The following is a 24,225-nucleotide window of genomic DNA, read 5'->3' as shown; positions in this document are numbered from 1 at the left end:
GAGGAAAATAGGGAACAGGGACAGGATCAGGGCTGAACTATCGATCTCAGGGCCTGAACCCCACCTGGGTCAACCCACCACCGCGACGAGCCTCCACTGTGGGCACAAGGCAATTTCCACTGCCCAAAGAGATTGTCAATGTGCTGCGGTGGGAAGAACCAGCATCCTTCCTTCCCCTCCTCTGGGGCACTGCTCAGCCGCTCACTAACTCACACCCCAATTTCCTGGGCATCTTTGTAAAGTGGGTCGAACCTTAACCCTGCACAACCTCTCTCAATGGGAAGTTGCAGATTCAGTAGGGTCCCCTGAAGCACAACTCAGATGCCTCCATCCTCTGCAAAACACAAGGCCTTTCCTGATGCCCCCCTTCCCCCTACCCCTAGTCCTTCTACAACTCTTTATAGTTTTTTTTTTCTTTTTGACTGGACCTGTTATTTCATTTCAGTGAAGAAATTCTCTCTTCTGTTGCAGACCAACATCTGCTCTGCAACTGACAATGTCAGGGAGCTGCCAGAGCTTAAATGATTTAGCCTTAGTTAAGCAGCCAGTATCTGTCAGAGTCAGGAATTGAAACCAGGTCTTCAAGACTTAGAAGCCATCCCTCTGTCTACACAAGAAACCAAGCTGCCTCTCAACTTTATGTGTCTTTGTATGGACTTTAATATGTATTTTACGATTACATTATCTTTTACATATTATATTCATGAGCCACTGCAGTTTACTTGCTGAGAGTCACCAAAAAAAGGCTGTTAAAAAATAGTTTAATCCTCCCCCCCACACCACCCGAAGATTCTAAAAGAAATGGAGGCTGAAGACCAATTACAAAACCAAACTGACGCTTCACAACAAAAATCAAACCCTTTGAAACCCGAATCTCCATGTTTGCTCTTGTGGCTCCAGTGCCATAATTTGGAAGAAAACTGTAATTCTAACTGACAAAATAGACATATCACACATGACCCTGACCCTTGACTGTGAACTTGAAGGTTGGAGTGGAAATTTTTCTTTGGAAGCTGGGGAGAAGAGCTTTGCTTTTGGAGTAGATGATAGATACCTTCTCTTAATTAAAAATGTAAAGTATATAAGAAGGAATATGTGCATCAATATGGACAACTCCAAAATAACTTCAGTGTTAACAAGTTTATGAAAAATGACAGTTGTAGAAAACACCAACCCAGATTACCTGATAAGAATTTGGAGCCGTGAAGGCAGAGGTTGGGAGCAGAGATATTAGAAGCTTGTTCCCAATGGTGTCTTTCATGGACAAATTCAGACACACACAGAGACAGCTTAGTTAAGTGATGAGTATGCTGTATTTCAAGGCAGGAGACATGGTTTTGAATATTGTCTTTGATAGTGGTTCCACGATTAAATCATTTAGCTTCCCTGGTACAGCATTGGGCCTGGAGTCAGGAGACTTGAGTTTAAATACAGCCTCAGACACTTACTACTGTGTGACCTTGGGCAAGTTGCTCAAACTCCTCCTGTTTCCTCAACTGTAAGATGGGGATAAGATGACCTACCTCCCAGGATTGTGAGCCTCAAATGAGATAAATGGAAATCACTTAGCACAGTGCCTGGACATATTAGATGCTTAATAAAATCCTGTTGCGTTCCTTCCTTCCTTGTATGTAAAATTACAGTCACTATATTTTATTGAAAGGATAACCTGAGCTATATATGCAAAGCACTATATAAATACCAGCTAGTATGATTAGTAACAACTTGTTAATTGCCCATTATACTTTTGTTTGCAGATGACGTCAGGCTGATGCTATCAAGCTCTCAGAATATTTCAAAATCTCCTTTGTGAGCTCAACAACCACTCATGAGAGAGCAACCTAACAACCCACAAGGGAATACCAAATATACCAAATGGATAAAGACAGTGATAGTTGGTCGATCTATCCACCAGGTTGGCCCAACATATACAGGCAGCACCAACTTACAAAAAGTGAGGCCCAGAACTGAGGAGCTGCAACTGGATTGTGTTTGGGAAATTGCACAGCGCTCCTTCGATGATTCTTAATTCCTCTTTGAAATGAACACCCCACCCCTTTTAAAAAAAAATCAATATTCTTTTGGTGAGGCCACATGGCAAGGAAACAACGTAATCCCTGGACAATCAAAAGGGAAACTGGAAGATGTAAGGTGGATTTAAGTAGGATACAGGACATTGGGAAGAATGTGATTTGGGCCCAGGATATGGTGTAAAAGGTTATCATCCAAGAAACGCATAATCAGAAAAACAGCAGTGCCAAAGCACTATGCTAAGGACAAAATTAGAAAAGATTGCTCCTTCTCTCAAGTTCACGTGGTTGCCTGGTCCCTTCCTAATCCTTCCTCTCAAAGCAAGCACTCAACCAGGTCCTGAAGAGGGGATTCTCGAATTGAATCCTTCCAATTTGTGGAGGTGGGGTGGGGAATTTACCTTAATAATCAGCATGCCTAATTAACCACTTTCTAATTTGTCTTTACTGAAGATTCTCTGACCTCGCCTGACCCTCCCCAACAACCCTTGGACCAGATCCTACCCTACCTCCACTATTTACTATCCTTTTGGCAAAGGATATTAAGTTTCTAAAAGAACTTCATTGACAACTATATGGAAGAGGACTACAAATCACTCCGAGAAATGCAGATCAAAATGTTCCTGAGGTTGTGGCTCCCACCCAGAAAACTGGCAAAGACGACAAAAGATGGGAAGCCAATGTTGGAGGGGTTACAGAACAGGCACACTAATATTTGTTTGGTGGAGCTCCAAATCGCTCCTACCGTTATGGAAAACAATTTGGAACTATGCTAAGAAAATAACTATAATGTTCAGATCTCTTAATCTAAAAATCCCACTACTTGGCATAGTATTTCAAGATCAAAGATAGAATAGATCTAACACACACCAAAATATTTATAGCAGCACTGTTATAGCGAAGAACTGGAAACAAAGTAGACAGCCATCAATTAGGGAATTGCAAAATAAATTGTGTAATGTCTGACTGCCCTGTAAGAAACAATAAATATGAAAAATACAGAGAAGGAAGGGAAGACGTACTACTCTCTGCCTTTTATTCACTCCAGATTCCAGAACATAAGGGATTGGAGTGGATTTAACTAAGGTCCCTTCTGATAAGTTCTTAGGTAGGCACTTTATCTCTGGGACTCAGCTTTAATATCTGTGAATGCGGGTATTTGAGATGATCTCTGAGGTCTCTTTTAGCAATAAATCCAAGGTTGGTTGATTTCTGTTATCCCACTTAGGATTATCTATTTGGTTTTTTGCATTTCTATGTGATAGGATCCCCAGACACTAGCAAGAGCAAGGGTTAGGATCTGTGGCTAATGCCTTCTGCAAGAAATGCTTTCCTGATCAGCTCCACCCAACCTTTTTTTCCCTGAAAGTTATAAAACTTGGTAACCATCCTCCCTTGGCCTGGGGCGGATGTCCCCGATTCCCAGGATATAGTTCCCCACCACCATGTAAGAGTGGAATCTACTCAAAGATAGGCTATCTTCTCAGATCAAAAGCTCTTAAACACCACCTAAACCAGGGTTCCCAAAGATCTTCAGCACAGCAATTGGGGTATCAGGTCAAGAAAAAAGCAGAACAGAGAAGAAAGGAATGACCTTCAGCACTACCTTGGGGTAAACCAAGGTCTAAACTACTGAGGTAGAAGGCTGGGTCCAGTCTGCTGCGGGAGCACATGTGTTCTCCCTGAGACTGGATAAACCCTGGAGAAGACAGGTATACACAACACCTTCCCCACGCCCACTCCTAGGAGAAAGCCCACTAGGCAAAGGAGTCAGAACTACTTTATTCATGAACAGATGTCTGGTGGTTGACCTGGAAAGTGTGGACGGAGGTCAGCTCAGGAGAAGGTATGAAACAGACTCTAGTTCAGGTGCACATGCTTTGGGGTCCAGCCCTACAATGAGGAAGGATGCCCTGGGAAGCAAACAAGGATGAAGAGGAGGTAAGTCTGGGCGTAGCCTTGCAGAAAATAAATATGTAGGGCAGTGGTGGGCGGGCAGAGGGTGCAGGCCTTGCTAAGTTCCAGACATCTAGGTGGTGAAAGGAGATGACAGTCCAAGGTAGGGCCCAGGTTGGCTCTAGGTACCCAGGGAGCTCAGAAGGGCCCAAGGTCTCAGACCGAACGAGCACTACGTGAACACGTGGGTGAGCAGGTAAGGACTAGGTGTCCAGGCGGCACAGTGGGCTGTCATATACCATCTGCAGGTTCACTTTGTGTCCCACTAGTTCTCGGATGTTGCTGATGCCATACTTGATCATAGTGGGTCTAGGGGAGAAGAGATTAAAGGTGGACCTATTATGATCCTGAGTCACATACACCCACACAGAGTTTCTCTCAGTCCCTTATAATCACACTTAGTCTCGCTTCGGTCACACCAGTCCTACAACTGTAAATCTTCAGTCGCACAATTATAGCTCACACTTACAGAATCTGTAGTCTCTAAATCACACTTACCTCTCCAGGGAAAGGCCCCAGGCAATGACAGACACACCCTCAGGCAGCCCCATGGGCAGCAGCATCTCTGGCCTGAAGACCCCTGAGTTCCCAACTTCCACCCACTTCTTCAAACCTGGGAAGAAAAAAGAGAGAGAAGGTCAAGTTCCAGTGGGACAGCCTCTCTTCTTCCTACCCCCAAGGAAACCTAGATGACTCCAGGAAATTTAATGGCTCACTTCACCCTTACAGGATGCCCAGCACTTGAGGCCTACAAGACGCCATCCTGCACAGACAGACTCCCTAGGTCTGGACCATCTTAGAAGTGTGCAGAGTACTTGTGTCTCCCCCTCTCCCCCCTTTTTCTGGCCCCTGCCTCACCCAGTACATGTGTGGGCAGAGCTCTGTGCCAACTCCTGCCCATCTGTCTTTGCTCCCATCCTTCCATGTCTGTCCATCTTTTCTCTTGTCTCTGGCTGGTCCTGTTCTTCCCCTCATGACTCCCCCTCCAAATCTGCTTACCTTGATGGTAGCTGAAGATCTCCATGCTGGGCTCAGTGTAGGGATTGTAAGCTGGCTTGAAGCGCAGGTTTGTGATGCCTGGGGAGCAGAAGGATGGGAAAGGATGTGCTAACTAGCCTCTCAGCCCCTCCAGCCCCTCCCCAAAGACTGGCCTTTGTGGAGGGGGACACTCTATGGTTTCCCATGTCATATTCCCTTCCACTCTGCTGGGAGTGCCCCTTACCAAGTTTGGTGAAGAACTCTTTGAGGATGCCCATAAGGTGGCCCAGGGTGAGGCCATAGTCAGCTACTACACCCTCAATCTGGTGGAACTCAGCCAGGTGGGTGGCGTCCAACGTCTCATTACGGAAAACCCGGTCAATGGAGAAATATTTGGCTGGGGAGAAGGGCTTCTAGAGAGACAGGAGGAAGATTCAACCCAGTCAATTAGAATGATGAACGTAAGAAACCGGCTGAATAGCCGGGGAAGGGAACTGGTCAAGACACAGGGACAGAGAGATGGAGAAACAGAAAAAAACAGGGTCAGAGAGACCAACCACAGGAAAGGACTGTACTGGGCACATAAACTAGATGCATTTATAACTTTGGCAAGGATTATTTCACACATTCTGTTCCTGCTGTGCTTATATTCAAATGGTCAATTTGGCTCCTGAGGGAAACACTATCCAGGCATTCCCTTTGGATTCCTCATCCTGACCGACCAGGCCTGGGCAGTCCACAAATATGGCAGGAACCATGCCAATAACAGGCTAAGGCGACAGGGGCTTTAAATGAGCAATTTCTCCAAAACAGGCCACCGAAGACATTCTGCCAGTGGTCACTGGCTTGTTGGTTTTTGTGTTAGCTGGCCTTGAGACCTAACCCAGATGAAGTCAACTGTCTCTAGAGACAGGGGAGCTGGTGTTCAAGAAACCACTGGCTTGGAGATGAGAGCATCCACCTCAGAAGGACGTACAAGTAGTATATACTTAACATATTGATGACTTTCCAATGCCATCTGATCAATATCTGCTCTGTGAGTGTGTGTTCATGCACACAGTGGCATCTATGCATATGCCCACATGTACATACATACACACAAGTGGGCTCAATTTTGAATTTTTTGAGTCTATAACAAATGCTACTAGGACTCAAAATCAAATTCACTTGTTACTTTCTAAACCAGAAACCTAAGAATCAATGAACGGAGACAAAGAGAATTAAAGAGAAGTAAGCTAACATGGGGAATGGAACACCCCTGCATACCTGCTGGGCAAGGCGATAGAGTGCCCGGGCACTGGCAGCTGTAGTGTGTGTCCGCAGAAGGTTTTTCTGGGCCTCCTCCAGCTTCCAGTCATATCTGTATCTGAGGGAAAATGAAAATAAGAGGTAAATCTACTGTTCTTCTATCTACCCCCCTCTGCAATTTCTACACCATTCAGGTTCTCACCCCTGAGAGCCGTAGCCACCCTGAGAGTGAGTCTGCTTCACACGCTCCAGATAATCCATGGGAAAATCCAGGGCCTCTGCTGGGTCTAGGGTGAGAGGGAGAGCATGAAATAACAAAGAGGCCAGAGAACGGAGCCTCCAGGAGGAGGAGGTGATAATAATGACAACCATATGGGCCACACAGGGCTGTGAGGGGCACAAAGCACTTTATACGTTAAGATCTGAATATTATCTCTATTTTACAGATAAGGGAACCAAGGATCAAAAAGGTCAGTGACTTGTCAGCCATACAGCAGGAGTCAGAGACAAGGCTGGAACCTGGGCTTTCTTGACTCCAACCCTGGCTCTATGCCATGCTGCTTCTCAGAAGGAAGCTAGAAGGTCCAGGGAAAGAAAAGAAAGGTGACTTCTGAAGAGAATTCCATAAATGGTCCTGAAAAGGTATAATCATCAAGGACTGACCCTTGAGGAAGAAGGTATCATGCTGGTCTCGGGCTGGGTGCTGCTGGGGCTGGAAAAGGGCATCAAAGTTCCAGAAGGAGCTCTCAATGAAGTTGTCAGTTGGCATTTCTGTGAAGCTAGAGGGAGGTCCAAGAGTTACCCGTGATCCTTGTTCACTTCAGCCCCCAAACCCAGCAGACAGACCTGAGATCTCCCCCTTCCCCTGCTCACCCCATCTCCAGGAAGATCTGCCGGAACTGTGTGCGAACTTTCATCAGTGGGTGCAGGTGACCACCCTCTGGTAAGACACCTTTTGATGAGAAGTTGTATGCTTTGAATTTCACATCCTGCCAGGAGCCACTAGAAGCAAAGGAACAGCTGACTATGGGCCCGATTTCCACTGCTAGCATGGCCACTCCCTAGCCCAATGCACACACCTGGAGATCATCTCAGGGCTTAGTTCAGCCTCCTGCTTGGAGATGCTGGTGCTAAAGGCGCTCCCCTTGCTCACCCAGTAGGTCTTCAGAGTCCTGAAGCCAGAGAAGGGAAGGTTTGGTGGGATGACCTGGTTAACACGCAGAGCTGCCCCCTGGTGGGGAAACTGAAAGCCTACTACATGTAAGTAGGGGGAGGGCATGGGAAGAGAGCTAAGTAGGGGAGACAGTCTCAGACAGGAATACAGATGTGGAATAGGGAGGTGGGGAATGGGGAAACAGTTACTGAAGAACAGCTGAGGGAGGACTCACACTTCAGACAGCAGCTTCCTCTTCTTCAGTTCATTCCTCTCCTTTTCACTCAGATGCTCGGCTTCCCCACCCTGTACTAGCTGAAGTTTTGCCTGCACCACGTCCTCCACATTGTCCACCTATGCCGGAGTATTATAGTGTGTTTGGGGGCATATCTACCTACTAGACAGCAAAGTCTACAAGAACAGGGACGGTGTCTTATCTAAACTTGGTATCACCTTGGATGCCTAGCACAGGGCTCAGCACACAGTAGGCATTTAATGCTTGTTAAATGGTTAGATAAAGGAGGCAGCAAGGGCTCCAAGGTAGGTGGTAGAAAAAAAAATAAGGCAGGAGGAACCACAGCAGGATAGGATCTCCAGAAAGGCAGATTTCAAAGAGAATCCAGTTCCTATCCTACCCAAATCACAAGGGGCCAGAGTCAGAGTGGGCTCTTCCTCTGCCTTATCCCCAACTCCACAAAGAGAGGAAAGTGCCGTATCTCCCTCACCATTCCAGTCATGTCTTTTTTCACCTCCTTCTTACACAGAGACATGTCTTCCCTTCCCACAGAAAGTCACATGACCAGCCTCACTCCCCAGAACCATTAGGACTCCAGCCCCACTTACAGCACGGAACACCCGGGGCCCACCAGGCGCATTTTTGTCTACACGGATCCACTTGTTGGACATTGCCTTGCTGAAGCCCACCTTCCCACTGGGCAGTTTCTGGGAGAAGAGAGACAGAGGATGATATAAAATTCAACAAGCTCTTATTAAGGGGCTACAATGAGTAAAGCACTATGCCAACTGCTGGGGAGTAAAAGGATAAGAGGATCCCTGCCTTCACTCAATTTACATTGAGATAGAGTGTGTAAATAGATAGCTAACACGAGGGAGTCTGAGAGAAGAGAAAAAGCAATAACTAGTGGGAAGGTGGGGTCTGAGCTAAGGCATGAAAATAGTATGGGAAAAGAGATCCAGGGGATCCCAGGGACTCATATATTGGCCCAGAGGTGCCTTAGATCCCCCCTAGACTCCTCTTCCCCCGGAGTAGAGAAGGCAACCCTCACCCTCCAGGGTACAATTGGCAGCGACATCTTGTTGCTCCTCCCTCTAAGACATTTCAGAGAACCATAGATCAAGAGCTGGGGGGAGCGGGGGGAGGAAACTTAGCCCAAGGATGACCAAGGTCAACCCCCTCACTTTAGAGATGAGGAAACTGAGGACCAAAAAGGTGAGGTAAGCAAAGGTCATGTGGCTGTAAAGTGTCTCTAGCAGGTCCAGCGCTCTAACCAGTCTACTTTTCCTCACTCATAATGGCAGATGCCCAGCTGAGACCCTTGACACCTTGGCTGGGACCACAGTCATAGCTTCCAGCTGATCTCAAGGCCCCAGGTCTCCTCCCCTCTCCCTTTTTTCTTTACCCACCCCTCCCAAATCATCTTTCAAAATAATCATGTCATATTTCTGCTCCAAAACTATTAGTGAGTCCCTAATGCCACCAGGATAAAACACTAACGACATATGAGACGTACCCTTCCAGTACTACGCAATTAATTTGTTTCCAGTATCATACAATCTAGCTAAGCTCTATTACTACCTATTTCTGAACTTACTATCCCATCTCTCCCTCATTACATTGTTACAAAGTGTTCAATTCCTCCTCAAATTCTCCTAGAACGTTATGTTTGGATCCATTAGATTGTAAGCTCCTTGAGGTCAGGGATGCTTTTTGCCTCTTTTTGCATGCCCCACACATATTGCAGTACTGGCAGACAATAAGTGCTAAATAAATGTTTACCGACTGATGGAGTTCTCCTTTGCTCCCATCCCACTATGTACCCTATATCATACATGTGTGTGCACGTGTCCATCTCCCATCCTTTACTCCCCTACAACAACTTTTTGAGGTAGGAACTCTATCTTTTAATCTTTATAACAGCCCTTAAATTATTATCATTTCACACTAGACAACGAATGTATATCTACTGAACCAAAGCAACACCAAGAACTAGCCTCCCCCAGGCTCTCTGAGTCAGTCAGTACCATGAGTTCACTCTGCACCAGACCCTCAGGAGGGAGACTGTGGAAGACTCTGGCCTCATGGCTGCCATTCTGGGCTGTCTCTTGGCCCTCAGGAGTGAGCTCCCATCGCTGGGTAGAACGGAGTTCAGCTTCAATGACCTAGGTCCAGCAAATAATATGGTTGTTAGGTCCAAGTCTTCCTCCTTAGGTCCACTTCCCCAGTCTTTGCATTCTGCATCTTCTATCCCAGGTCACCCCCTCCCACCCCATTTCCAGGACATAATTACTGCTCTCCGTGCCCTGCCCCTCCAGTCTCCCCCTCTCCTATGCCTACATGACTCTTGATCCTGTTCCCAACACACACACACACACACACACACACACCCCTTGCCCCACACTCAGACATAGCTCCTACTGTTCCATCCCCGGCCCTCCATGCTCAGGTGCGGTCCCTCCTCCAGCCCCATCCCTGGCCCTCCATGCCCAGGTGCGGTACCTCCTCCAGCCCCATCCCGGGCCCTCTACCCCCAGGACGCGGCTCTCCATTTCCAGGATGCGGCTGCTCCTCCTGCCTGGTCCCGCCGCCTGGCTGCCCTCCAGCCCCACAAGTGGCCGCCCCCTTAGTCTTGCCGGCCCCTGCCCGGTTGCATCAGCCGGCTGTCGTCCGCAGACCCCTCACCGCCTTACCTCCCCCAGAGCCTGCAGGCTTTTGACGGCGCCCACCACGACCTGGTGCTCCAGACCCAGAGCGCTCGCCAGTTCCAGACTGTCCAGCCCGCCATCGCCGCCCTCCAGCCGCTGCAGTAGCAACCCAGCAACCGGTCCGTCAGCCATGTCTGCGCCGTGAGTGTGAGAGGAGACAAACCGGAACCGGAAGCGGCGCCGCCCGGAAGAGCGGGGCCCGCCACCTTGGGTGTGGCGTGACCGCAGTCGTCGGCGCGGGCCGCCATCTTGGGTGAGTCAGATGCACCAATGCTGGGCTAGGACAAAGAAGGGGAAAGGAGAAGGGCAGGGTCAGGGGGGGCAGTTGGGTCAGAGTGGAAGACAGAGGGAGAGGGAAAGGGCAGCCCCTCCTCGTTGGGTCTCTTCGTCCTGTGGCCCCTAGCACTGACTTCCAGGGTCATGCTGAACCCCACGGCCCAACGCCGCGCCCCCCCCCCCCGCCCCCCGTCTTACCCCGCGGCCTTCCAAGCCCCACGTTGACCTCTGACCTGCGAGCTCCACAGGGTAGTTCTCGAGGCCCAAGGTCAAGGAGCCAACCCCCGGGGGGCCACGTGGACGTGGAGGGAACTGGGCCTGGAGAAGGCAGTCGTGACTGCCGGGGCCCCACCGGACCCCAGACCCGGTTTAGAGTAGGTAGGCAGAGGGCTTCAAGGCCAGTGCGTGGGGAGAGTCTGTGCAAGCCCCCGAGGACCCTGGGGCGGTAGCAGGGGCCGCAAAGAAACAAGCCAGCACCCCGGAGGAGAGAGACCACCAGCTTCGGTTCATGCTTGGCCTGGGGCGGGGCCAGAAGCCGGACACCTGGCTGCCTATCCCAGCTACCTTCTCACAATGCCCTGGGGCCCCCAGATTCTGCCCCCCCCCCATGAAATAAGAACTTTCCTATCCATGTCACAGAGTCCTTGTGCTTTGTAAACTTTAAAGTGCTACAGAGGAGAGGGTGCTTGTTTTCATTAAAGTTCTCTGGGTTCTGGTGCTTCGAGGGCTTTTAGCTATCACAGACAGTTCTTGCTTTAGGTATATTCGCATTGGAAATTCGACTTTAGTAACGAATTTTGAAGCAAATTCGAATGAGGATCTGATTGAGCTGCTAGCTGCAAAGATTGCAGAAGAAGAAAGGGAAGCTTTGGAACCCAAGGTCGAACCAAAAAGGTTTTCGATGGAACAGTTTGTAGAAGCCTATCATCCAGTGATTTTTTTTCTCGTGTTGAAAAGATGGATCCAACTACTCTGAGATTTTTAAAAGTTCAAAGACTAGTTGAAGATAATATTGCTTGCTACCATTAGATACAGGAAGGAAAAAAAGAGGGCCGTTGTCCAAATATCTCTGGATAGTTTCATTAAAAAAGTTGCTCAGACAACCCTCTGTGATAAAGGCTAGATGCTGGGGGAAGGAAAGGGGCAATATACTGCACACCTGTATAGTGCTGCGAATACTTAACTTTACCTTTCATTTTATAATTGTTTATTATCATAGTACAATATTTACTATATCTGCATTTTAGTATATTTTATGACATGTAAAGGCATTGTTTTGTGTATGTCTTTATTATATAGGCTAGCTGAAGTGGGTAGGTAGGGGCAAATTGGCATTATGTAAAAATTGATTTACATACAGGTCTGCCAAAGAGGCCACTTACCTTTAAAACAAGAACTGTGAGTACTGGCTACTTACTGTGTGCCTGGGCCTGTGTTTGGTGCCTGGTGGGGTTGAGGGGAGGAGAGAATGAAGGCTGTTAAGGCATTTTGTGATTTCTAGAATACTTTTCCATTAAGATCATAGAGCTAGAGCTGGAAGGGATTTCAGAAGCCATGGAATCCAACCCTCTTTGTTTTGTAGGTGAGAAACTAAGGTCCTTGTAATTTCACTTAAAAAACCACGTTAGTGATGTTGGGTTAGCAGGGTTCAAATGGTGAGGTTTAGAGTTGTTAGAGCTGGTTCAGGTGTGAAAGAATTCAGTTGGACCTTCTCTGTAGCCTTTAGCAGCTTTATTCAGAAAAAGCAGCAGGCTAGCCCTGGAAGAAGGACTAGCAATTTACAGAGGGACAGGGGCTTGTTTTTATTAGGATGGGATAAGGGGGGGAAATTTATGAGCCAGGATGAGAGAGACAAGGAATTTTGTGGTCCAGGATTAGGGAGAAGTTTTATGGTATTCCAAGATAAGGGAAAGAGACTATAGGACACCCTCAGGCCCAAGAGGGGCCTTACAAGGTACTGAAAAAGCAGCCTCTAATATTAACCCTTAGGGCATCTTTGTATATACATCACAAAGATTATTTACGGTCAGTGCCTTGTACATTGTAAGCATTTATTTGTATAATGTTTGTTGAATTTGACAGGTGGAGGAATAGGCCCAGAGAAAAAGGAGTCAATTAACAAGGTCACACAGCATATCTAAGACTAGAACTGAGTTTTGCTCATGCTCAAACTGGGGCTCTTCCATTATAAACACCCCCTCCCCATTTATCCCCCATATTTTGGGGGAGACAGGGCCTATACTCAGAGAGTTAACAAGTCTACCTAGTCCTCAATATCTTAATATTTACCACAACGACAACTTACATTTCTATAATACTTTAAGTCTATAAAGCACTTCCCGTAGAACCCTGGGATGAAGTTAGGGCAGGTATTAATCATCTGGATGAGGAATGCTCAGTTATGACCAATGAGGAAATAGAGGCCCCGACTAAAGGTGACTAAACAAATGTAGCAAATGGTAGAGCCAGTACTAGAGCTCTGCTCTTCTTACAACACTGCCTTTGGGTGGATAAGGTTTGAGTCTCTGGGAAGGTCTAAGGAAGAGTTCTCATACTTCTTCCTTTGAAGCTCCACCAGGGCCTTCTAGATCTTTGGGTGCTGCCTTTTGACTGAGTCCAAGTTTTACAGAACAAATCCTTTTATTAAGGAGATTTGTTCTTCAAAGTTTGGATTCAGTCAGAGGGCTGCACTTAAGGACCTAAAGGGCCACATGTGGCCTTGAGGCTGAAGGTTCCCCACCCCTGCCTCAGACTCATCCTCTCACACCCATCCTGCAGAACCAGCCAGTTGTGTTGGAATACAGTTGGAAGGAAGAGGCCCTGGGGCTATCCCTCCCCGTAGTGATCCTTTTTTTTTTTTTTTTTTTTTGGCTTTTATCTAAGAGATCCTGCCACTCATTAGTCCAAACTACTCTTTTCTCTTTCCCTTATCTTTCAGAACTCTTTTCTGTTCTCACCTAGTCCTGGTTGGGAGCTGACTCTTGGACTTACCTGAGAGCAGATGCTCTCTCTTTTCCCATGGCCACTCTTCCTCTGGCACTGACTTTTTTTTCCCTCACGTTGTTCTCTCTCTTGTAATTTACTGTAAATTATTGTAATTTATCCTGGCACAATCTCTTAATGCTGGGTGTGAATTTCTCCACCCTCCCACTCTCCCCGCCCCCCCCCCCCCAAGCTTCCAACCCCAGGCTGAATTCTTAGAGGCAGCATGGTACAGCAGAATGCCTCGTTTGGATTCAGAAGGCCTGGCTAGACACAAATCCTGGCCCTGTTACTTGTGTAACCTTGGATAATTCATTTGCCCTTGTCAGCCTTAGCTTCCTCATTTATAACATGGGTAAATTGGACTAAGGTGCCTCCCAATATTAAATCCTAATAAGACTGGACTACCATACTGAAAGCTTTAACACAGGACGGCACACTCTGTCACTGTCTTATTGTCTGAGGCTGAGCTCAGAAGTCTGATTGCCAGCCTTAAATTCTGATAGGCCTCCAAGAGACCATGTGTCTTAGAGGAACAGGTATGTCTGGCACTGGGCCTCTCTTCTTCTCCCTATTTACTGGGTGTAGGGATTTTCATTCTGCCTGTTTCCCCAGTGCCTACCAAACGGTAGACAATTAATAAATATTGATTGGTTGATTCCTGAGGGCTCAGCCCAGAACCTGAGGAAAGGAATTATAGCGGTTGCCAGAAGAGGTCCTTCATGGCAGTTGAGTCTCTTTAATTCCCCTCCCAGACCTTATCTTGCCAACACAGTCTGCCTCTTTTTCCTTCTCTGGCTCCCCAGCCCCCCACTCAACCAGGCCAAGCCGTTTGGGTTACAAAACCTCAGCAGTTTGTGGAAGACCACAGTGCCCATTTGCCCCTATCCCCCCAAGTACAAAGGCTTCTTGCATAATAGTAGAGGAGCCACACAGAGTGTGAAGGTAGAAAAGGAGCCCTTGGTCAGACCTACTGGCAGGCTTCTGATATATGAAGAAGGAGCCAAGACATAAAAGTATTACATCAAAACTTGGAGGGGGGGGGCTTCAAATTGCAATTAGACGATTGCTAGTCAAAAATATATTCCAGAGTGTTTTTGTTCAAATATGGATTGCATTAGGTCACCTCTGAACTCTAATCCTACTCTAGGAGTCTGTAAGAGGCGATAATCCAGACCTTCATTTTACATATGAAGAAATTAAGCTCCAAAGGGGGTAGGGAGTTGCCCAAGGTCACAAGGCTCTAAGTACACCTGGGACAGAACTAGCATGGTCATAGAGTTAGGGATTTTCCAATCCAGACAATTTGTGTTTCAATTTCACCTTGTTACTTTCTGTGTAGTGATCTCCAAACAACTGCTTTGCTTTCTGCATGTTTCCTTATATGAAAAATGATGTTCCTTCCATTTGAACTGAGGTCATCTGACTCTAAATCCGAAATTCTATGCATCCAACTAAGTTTTGCCCTGTACTGCCACAGTCACCTGAGACAATCACTCCTCGCACTCTTCCCAAGAATCTTGCAGAATCAACCTTCGTATTGAGAGCCTGGTATAAGTCCTGGTTAACCCCGAGTCTGAGAGCTAAATGACAGGACCAAAGTCAAACAGCTGGGGCCTCTAGGCAGCACCCATGTGGTCCCTTATGGTGGTATTGCGCCTTTGTCCACCCAGGGTCTGACCTGGTACCTTTCACGCTTGCGGGTGGATGGAGCCTTTGGAGCTTGCAGCAGGGCTGGGGGCACAGTGCCGGTGGGTGGGGAACCTCCGGTTCCTGGGGCTTCCAGCTTGGGAGGTTGAGATAGGACCCCGGGGTCATATGGATGCTGCTACAGGGAAGGTCCCCTGGGAAAGTACTACTGGCCAGAAAGGATGAAAGGTTGAAGTTGGGACCCCACGGGGGGGCTGGTCTGACACAAGGAGGGCTCCTTTCCTGAGCTGAAAGAAGCACTGGAGAGGGGCCTGGGGGTGGGGTGGGGCGGGAGTTGACCACTTCGCTTCAGCCCACCCCATCTGGACGTTTAAGAAACGGCGAATAAGAAGGATAAACTGGAGACTGGGGATTTCGGGGGAAACGGGGGAAGAGTCTGGTTAGCTTATCACGTGACTCGATCTGGGTCCTTGCTTCCCTCCCCCTTCAAGAGGAGCTGTAGGCGTCCCCCCACAACGCGTGGTCGTTCCTCATTGGCTTGTGGCTGCGGCCAATAGAAAGCGGCCATCTGGGAACCCAGCGTTCCGAGGCGCAGCCTAAAGTGCTGCGCCGGCGCGAGGCCAATCGGGAGGGGCCTTACGGGTCCCGGAGCCAATGGGCAGGCTTAGGGGGCGGGCCCACGGGCCGGGCGGCGTTGGTTTGAGGGGGGCCGGGTATAAAGGCGGTCGGTGGTCGGCGGCAGCTGTCCCTACTGCAGAGCCGGAGTGCTGCTGTCGCTTGCGGATCCTGTGTCCGGACCCGATCCCCACCGTCCCTACCTGACCCTTCCTGTCATGCTGCCGCTCCTACTGCTGGGCCTGCTAGGCCTAGCCGAGGCCGCTGGGCCTGTGGTCTATTTCAAGGAGCAGTTCCTCGACGGAGGTAACCGAGGGGCGCCTGGGCCTGCGGCCCCGCCCCGTCCAGGGCGCCCCGGGCTCTCCCGAGCGCCTCCCTCGCACTGCCCGGCCCTGCCCGCCGCAGCGGGGCTTTCTGGCTAGGGTGCTCCCCGCCGGAGTGGGGGGACGTTGGAGGGGCCACGCGCACCAGCGCCTGCCGCTGTCACGGGGGGAGGGGAGGGGGTCGCACCCGGGCCGCTCTTGTCATCCCAGCAGCGTGGGAGGCGCTGCGGCCGCCGGAGTCCGCTCCCTTTGGGACAACGCTGCGTCCCCGCCCCTCCCTGGTGTGGCGGCTGTAACCCTCCTTGGGGGCCCATCTTCTTCCATTAGCCCCGAGGGTGGCCAACATTGCGTCCCCCGGGCCAACCCTCCCTAGTCCTTTCTCCCTCGTGCAGCCACCTGCAGCCGGCCACGGGCTTTCTCTCTCCCTGCACACCTTCCTCAGCCTGTGCTGAGCCTGATGTTTGGGGGTGGGGGAGGAAATGAGGGGCAGGGAGGGTCCACAGGGCAGAGACCTCGGGGCCCCGGCCTGAAGCTCGGAGCATGATACTTGTAACCCCTCTTTGCTTCCGATCCTGTCTGTGCGCGTGGAAACCCGGGGTGGGGGAGGGGGGCGGGGTTCCTGGAGGGTTAAAACATGACCTTATGTATAAAGTGAGGTGCCAGGCAAATCTCTTCATGTTTGAGCCTCTGCTTTTATTCACCGTAAAATGAAGAGGCCGGACTAGAATGGCCCCAGATCCTGCCTCTGTGCTTTGTTGACCTTGTGTAAGCCCTTTAGCCTTTTCTTTTTTTTATTAGGGCTCAATTTCCGCATTCACAAAACGAAGTAGTTTAGTAAATTAGAGGGTCTTTAAAAGGTCTTTTCTATCTCTGACATTCTGGGGCCCTGAGACTGTGTTGTCTAGCTGGAGATGGTTGTTGGAGGTGCCTTTCCTTAGCAGCTGGTGCCTAGAATGAGCAGAATCCCTTGGGAATGCTCAGCTCTCTGAAGCTTCCTTGGAAGGCTAGGTCATGATAGACAGGGATAGAAAGAGGGTCACAGACTCTTTCTCACATATTCTACTTCCCCATTGTTGGGGAACATGAGGACACTAACGTCCTTCTCTCCTCAGATGGTTGGGAAGATCGTTGGGTGGAATCCAAGCACAAGAGTGACTACGGCAAGTTTAGGCTCTCCTCTGGGAAGTTCTTTGGTGATGAAGAGAAGGACAAAGGTAAGGAGCTGCCTTTGGTGGATCAACTCCAGGTCTGGTCATGCTAGTCATGTAATGTTGAATTAGTGCCCTTTTTTAAATTTAAGCCTCAATTTCCTCATCTATGAAGAGAGAGGATTGGGTTTAAATCTGTTAAGGTCCCAACCAACTCTGAAAGTTTCTCTGATTCCATTGGAACTGCCCATGTAAGGGGGTGGGAGTCAGGAATGGACCTGGGACAGAAGACCCGGTGTGACTGGCTGCTGGCTAGGGTTTAGAAAGAGAATGGTGAGTGATGAAGCAGGAGACCCCTTATTTACCCTGGGGACAACTTTCTCACCATTCCTGTAGGGCTGCAAACAAGTCAGGATGCTCGATTTTATGCCCTGTCCTCACGCATGGAGCCCTTTAGCAACAAGGGCCAGACGCTGGTGGTGCAGTTTACTGTGAAACATGAGCAGAACATTGACTGTGGTGGTGGTTATGTGAAGCTGTTCCCTGCCAGCCTAGACCAGGCTGGCATGCATGGAGACTCAGAGTACAACATCATGTTTGGTAAGTGTCTACGGGACTGACCATCAGCCCCTCCTTCTATGGTTCTTGGCAGTCCTTGAGATTGGCCAAGATTGAGGAAGGAAAGTGACTTGACCCCTAGGTCCTTCCCTCCCACTTGGCCTTCCTAGTGGCCCTGGGGAATCGGGAGAGAGGAGCCCTGGATTCTTTGATCAGTTCCCCCGTTCCCTTCTCTCAGGACCCGACATCTGCGGCCCAGGGACCAAGAAGGTCCACGTGATCTTTAACTACAAAGGCAAGAACATGCTGATCAATAAGGACATTCGATGCAAGGTGAGCCGCCCAGCAGATGGTAAGGCGGAGGGGGGGCCCAAGGCCTGTGAGACCTGGCTGCTTCATGACTGCTGTCCTCCCGCCGCTCCTAGGATGACGAGTTCACCCACCTGTACACCTTGATCGTTCGGCCAGACAACACATATGAAGTGAAGATAGACAACGTCCAGGTGGAATCGGGCTCGTTGGAAGATGACTGGGACTTCCTGCCTCCCAAGAAAATCAAGGATCCTGAGGCCAAGAAGCCTGAAGACTGGGATGAGCGAGCCAAGATTGATGACCCCACAGACACAAAGCCAGACGTAGGTTGCTTGCAGCTGGGAACTCTTCCTGCCTAATCCCTGTCCAGTGACCATCCATCCTTACCCCATTCCCTTCTTCCCCTACCCCCGAACTGGGAGAAAAAGGGTTTCTAGAGGCCTGATGACATCTATTTGTTGATCCCAAGGACTGGGAGAAACCTGAACACATTCCTGACCCTGATGCTCAGAAGCCTGAGGACTGGGATGAAGAGATGGATGGGGAGTGGGAGCCACCAGTGATCCAGAACCCGGAGTATAAGGTGAGGCTGGGAGGTTGCCTGATGGGGCCTGGGGAGTGGGAGGACATGGGAGGAATGGCAGCCTATGCCTGACCCTTTCCATTTTTCCCTTTCTAGGGTGAATGGAAGCCCCGACAGATTGACAATCCTGACTACAAGGGCAAGTGGTTGCATCCTGAGATTGACAATCCTGAGTATACACCTGACCCCAACCTTTATGCATATGACAGCTTTGGTGTCTTGGGCCTGGACCTGTGGCAGGTGAGGAGAACATCACTGAATCTGGGATCCTGCTTTGCACTCACCCTGCCAGGGGTGAAGTGGACAGTCCTGGTCCAACCTCTCTCTTCTTTTTGTAGGTGAAATCTGGTACCATCTTTGATAACTTCCTTGTCACCAATGATGAGTCCTATGCAGAAGAGTTTGGTGAGGAGACCTGGGGGGCCACAAAGGTAACTTCTTCTGTAAGGGAAGGATGCAGTGCAAGGGTCATCTCCACTTGGGGTAAAGAAAGGCTGGGACTTCTGTGAGGACTCTTTCCTAGAGGTGGGTGGGCTTTTCTCTGGCCGACTCTGGGGCCTCCCACTCCAGGCCCAGCACTACTTTCAGATACCATAGAGTCTGAGGGCAGGAGAGATTGGGGTGAGGTGGGGAGAACAGACTCTGAGGTGGAGGTGTGTGCATCTATCAGGAGGCTGAGAAGAAGATGAAGGAACAGCAGGATGAGGCAGAAAGGCAGCGAGAGGAAGAAGAGGAAAAAAAGCTGAAGGAGGAAGAAGAGGCTGGAGAGGACAAGGATGACGAGGACAGGGACGAGGAGGACAAAGAGGATGACGAAGAGGACGATAAGGAGGATGAAGATGATGAGGATGGTGCCCAGCCCAAGGATGAGCTGTAGGGGGCTGCTGCCTACCTGGCCAGGGCCAGGACTGAGGCTGGGGAGCACCCCGGGGGGCCAGGCCGGGAGCCAACTAATGTCTCTATGAGACTGGAGAACTGTTTCCAATGGGTGGGGTTGTTTGTTTGGGGTTGGGTGTTTTTTTTTTTTTGGTTTTGTTTTTGTTGTTTTTTAAACTGGTGTCTGTCTTCATCCACTGTCCCTCAGGTCCCTCTTGGGGATGGCAGATAGTGTGGGGCACCCTTCAGTCATGGGCTTAGGGGCATGGGGATCCAGGGCGGCACTCTGCATGGATGCTCAGCCTCCCTGTTGACTGCCCAGGGATAGAGACTTGTGATCCTAAGCTGCTTCCTTTCCCCAACAGGCCTCAAGTCCTGGTTCCTGTTTTTCCCCCACCCTCAGGAGCCAGAGAGGAGGGGAGGGGTCTGTCAGCCTGGCCCTGCCCTTAGGTATCCCATAGCACTGAGCGGGGCTAGGGTTTGGTCAGTAGTGCCTAAGCCAAACTCTTTGCTCCCTTTTTTCCCTCTGCCAGGGCTGAGGGCAGGGGTGGGGGCAGAGCCCCTGTTGGTGGGGGGGTAGGGAGGGAGTGTCAGTTCTTGCTTGGTCACATTGAGAATGTAAGAACAACAAAAATTTCTATTAAATTAAGTTTTGTGTCTCCCTCATGTGTTTGATTTCTTAGAGAGGGGAGCAGTGTAAGCTTCCTGGTTCTCTGAATTGCTGCCCAGCTCTGAGCTGGTGGGGTGGAAGAGATAGATCCCTAGGGTTCTGGTCAGTGTGAAGCGTCTTTCTGGTGACTGCTGTGGCCAGAGAAGATGGAGCAATTCTCTCTGGCCTCTGGTCCGTTTCCTTTTCCCACCTGTATTGTAGGGCTCAGAGTTCTGAACAACTGGAGAGATCTTGGTCCATGGCCTCTCTCCAGGAGTCCAAAGACTGGATTATGAAGGAAAGCTTTTTGGGAGGACCTGTTAACAAAACTTAGGAGCCTGACAAATATAACTTAATATATAAAACAGAAGGTACATAAAAGTTAATAGTTTTGAGTTTATAAGTGTAAGATTTAATGTGATAATGACAACACTTTGTACCTTTATGAACTAACTTCTCTTCTGCATAACTCTTTTTTACTGATCCTCTATTCTAAATTTTTTTTTCCATCAGTATCACTAGCCACGACTTCCCAACACAAAACTCTCCCTGTTAACATAGGGGAAAAAATTCACTTAATAGCAGTGTCTGAAAAGGTATATTCATTCTGCACCAGTCTGTCTACTCTTCCAAGGGAAGCCTCTTCCCAAGTTTCCTACAGTTATCACTGGTCATTTCATCGATGAAAGTTCTTTGTCTTTCAGTTATTTTTCTTCATCATCAGCATGTAGATTCTGGCTCTGTAGTACTCTGCATTATTGCGTACAGGTTTCTAGTTTTTTTCCTGAGTCAGTCGTTTGCAGAAACTGTCATCCCCAAATAACGGGTACCCACTTTATTTCCAGTTTTTTGTCACAATAAAAAGTGCTTCTAGAATTTTTTTTAATACACGTGGGTCTTTTTCCCTCTTGATCAGTTAGTGGGGTGGGTGTTGGACCATACATTCCAGTGATTGCTGTGTCAAAGGGCAGCTTTTTTCTTGCCAGAATGATGTGATGAGGACTTTTTTAGCTTGTGTTGTGATCATTTTAGATAGTGTTAGACCTTGAAGTTGAGAGCCCCTGATTGTAGCTGTTTCTATCACAAAGGCCCCAAATAGATTGCTTTGTGCATAGCAGGCATTAGGTCTCTTGAATAGAGGAAATGAAAGTGGAACTATACTGCGGGTGAGTCTCTGAATGAGGATCCTAAGGAGGGTGTGGGCATCGTCACGACTGGGAAGTTGGGAGAATTTGATACTGGGCTGGGGTTTGAATCAACTATTGGGCTGTAAGTTATGCAGGGAGCATTGGGGACTAGTCAAAGTCCAGAAACAGACCTAGGAATGATAGTTTGATCTGGCAGATAAGGTCTCCAAAGGAGAATAATAGCTACCATTTATATAGTGCTTACTATGTTCCAGGCACTGTGCTGAGGACATTTGGTCAACAACCCTGGGAGGTAGGTGCGATTTACACATGGGGTAACTGACATCAACAGATTAAGTGACTGGCTGGACAGAGTCTGAGGTAGAATTTGAACTCAAGTCTTTCTGCCTCCACGCCCAACTCTCTGTATCTACTGTGCCACCTAGCTGCCCAAAGAGGTGCCGCCATATCCAGGTCAACAAATGAGGATCCTCAAGACCACATGAAGATTGGGGGAAGAAACTATGGTTGTTTAGCTTAGGTAAGGAGACAGATGAGGTGAGGCATATGTTGCCTTCAAGAAGGAGAGGGCTTGTTAAGCTTGGCCCCTGGGCCCAGAATTAAGATCACTGGATGCAAGTTACTTCCTGACAAATAGAACTGTCTCAAAGCAGTGGTGAGTTGCTCTTCACTAGGGGCCTTTGAACCACTTGTTAGCAATGTTATTATAGGGATCTCTGACCAGGGGTAGATGAGAGGGTCTCTGAGCCTCCTTGCTTTTTTGTGTCATTTAAGGTCCTCTGGCCCAACTCTCAGCCTTCATTTTGTACATGAGCAAACAAACCATGTCCCAGAGATGAGAAGGGTCATCCAAATTCGCCCAGAGGCCCGGCAGAATAAAGATTCAAGTCCCCTAACTACTGTATCGTATACCTGCTCTTAGGGTCAGGAACTCTCATTTGTGTGTTTGAGAAAACTAGTGGTGGTCACAATTGATGGCCTCATACCTTTATTGTACTTCCTAGAACCAAGTTTCCTTTCCTTGCCACAAATCCCCTACATCTGTAGTTTCCTCTTCCAAGAATCTAGCAGGACTGTGTTTGTATCCCCAGTACTTAGAACAATGTTTGGCAAATAGTATGTGCTTATTAAAATGTTTGTTCATTCACATTTACTCAATGAACTTAGCAAACTGGTGGATGAGAAAGAGATGAACTAGAATGAAATCTGACAAATATTAAGGCTTACAAAGTGGCACAGGGGATAGAATGTCTGGCCTGAAGTTAGGAAGACTCATCTTTCTGAGTTCAAATCTGGCTTCACTTACTAGACCCTGGGCAAGTCACCAGTTTGCCTCAGTTTCCTCACCCGCAAAATGAGCTGGAGAAGGAAATGGCAAGCCACTCCAGGATCTTTGCCAAGAAAACCCCAAATGGGGTCAGGAAGAGTAGGACAAGACTAAAAAAACTCAGCAGCAGCAACAACATACTGTTCTAGAGACTAGAGACTCTCAAGAAGTTTACATTCCATTGGGGATACATGTTCATTTATAAGCAAGAATGTGTTGCAACTATTGAGCCAATCAAGCTGATTGTTAAAATTTCAGTATGTGCATTTATACCTCGAAAACTGGCAAACATTATTTATTGTTTTGTTGGTTATAATGTAGACCAGATGTACCAAACACTAAACCTGCAGCCCACAATGCTCCTGAGTGTGGCCTGAACCAGATTAAAATGGAATTGGGAAATACTTAGCAAAATAAACAAAAATACAACAAAACATAGATAATACTAATATGTGGTTTTCTAAGTCACTGTGTCCTGCAGGGATTCTTACGCAGTTCAGTGCCCACCATTTCTATTGATATGACTGCTCTAGACTTACAGTGATGGAGAAAATAATAAAATTAAACTTAAAAGTGTGCTACATTTTTTTTTTTGCAGAACATGTTGTTAAAGATTTACCAGCACATCCCTGTATAAGTAAATACAAGAAATCTCTAGAGAGAACTAACAACTGGGGGTGGGGGTGGGGGGGAGGAGGAGAACTCCCATGGAGGTGGTACACCTGAGCTTTGAAGGAAGCTAGGAGTTATAACAATTGGAGGTGAGGAGAGAGATTCCATCACATTTTTTCCCCAACTAGATTCTTTGATATTAAGTCTCTCAATGGAATTCAACAAATATTAAGTGACTACAAGACAAAAATCTAGAGGTTTCGCTAAGAGGTGGGAGAGAGCTTGGAAAGTGTAGGGTCACCTGAAGCCAGGCCAGGTGTATTGACAGCTCAGGCCCTGAAGCCACTATGTAGGGAGTCAACCCTCGCGGGAGATCCGACCGGCCATCCAACTTTGAGCTGAAACCTCCTCTGTGTGGGATGGGAACTCCGAGAGGGCGAGGAGAGGCTTGGTTTTCTGTTTAGCTCTGCTGCTTTGCAGAACTGGCCCTTGATAAATGCTCCCTCCCTCCCTCTATCCATTCGTCCATCCGTCCAAGGACAGCGGGGTCAGTGAGAGCCTTGGTATTAGGGGATGCGAAGTAGAGGGGTGATCCAAGCTAGGCTGCAATTTTCTTGAAAGCATAGGACATGGGCTTTGCTGGGAGGGTAAGGCCTTGATGGTGTAGGGGATGGGGAAGTGGGGAGATGCGGTACCAGAGAAAAGCTGGCTCCGCCCACCCCTCCAACCCATTACAAATGAGGCTGAAAGGTGACAGCACCGGGTGGGAATACCTGTTCTTCCATTTGCTACCTGTGTGACTTTGGACAAGTCACTGAAACGTCTCTGGGCCTCAACTTCCTCATCTGCAAAAAAGAA

General features: G+C 48.5%; 2 protein-coding genes across 2 annotated transcripts; one reads left to right on the top strand and one right to left on the bottom strand.

Moving 5' to 3' along the window:
* Positions 1-3,793: 3,793 nt before the first annotated feature.
* Positions 3,794-10,802, bottom strand: FARSA (phenylalanyl-tRNA synthetase subunit alpha). Its single transcript, XM_036754462.1, has 13 exons — positions 10,294-10,802; positions 9,628-9,765; positions 8,209-8,307; positions 7,601-7,719; positions 7,292-7,384; positions 7,086-7,214; positions 6,876-6,991; positions 6,415-6,499; positions 6,231-6,330; positions 5,209-5,377; positions 4,986-5,063; positions 4,485-4,599; positions 3,794-4,295 (listed from the first exon to the last, which is right to left on the bottom strand). The coding sequence occupies exons 1-13, from the start codon at positions 10,438-10,440 to the stop codon at positions 4,190-4,192; spliced, it is 1,494 nt and encodes a 497-aa protein (XP_036610357.1). The 5' UTR covers positions 10,441-10,802; the 3' UTR covers positions 3,794-4,189.
* A 5,022-nt stretch (positions 10,803-15,824) lies between these two features.
* Positions 15,825-20,293, top strand: CALR (calreticulin). Its single transcript, XM_036754450.1, has 9 exons — positions 15,825-16,137; positions 17,267-17,368; positions 17,699-17,902; positions 18,099-18,193; positions 18,286-18,495; positions 18,642-18,755; positions 18,852-18,995; positions 19,094-19,186; positions 19,426-20,293. Exons 1-9 carry the CDS (start codon positions 16,050-16,052, stop codon positions 19,630-19,632), a joined length of 1,257 nt encoding a protein of 418 aa, XP_036610345.1. The 5' UTR covers positions 15,825-16,049; the 3' UTR covers positions 19,633-20,293.
* The last annotated feature ends 3,932 nt before the right edge of the window (positions 20,294-24,225 follow it).

This window comes from Trichosurus vulpecula, chromosome 1 (genome assembly GCF_011100635.1).
Source record: "Trichosurus vulpecula isolate mTriVul1 chromosome 1, mTriVul1.pri, whole genome shotgun sequence".
Classification (NCBI taxonomy): domain Eukaryota; kingdom Metazoa; phylum Chordata; class Mammalia; order Diprotodontia; family Phalangeridae; genus Trichosurus; species Trichosurus vulpecula.
This window is presented reverse-complemented; position numbering and strand designations above follow the sequence as displayed.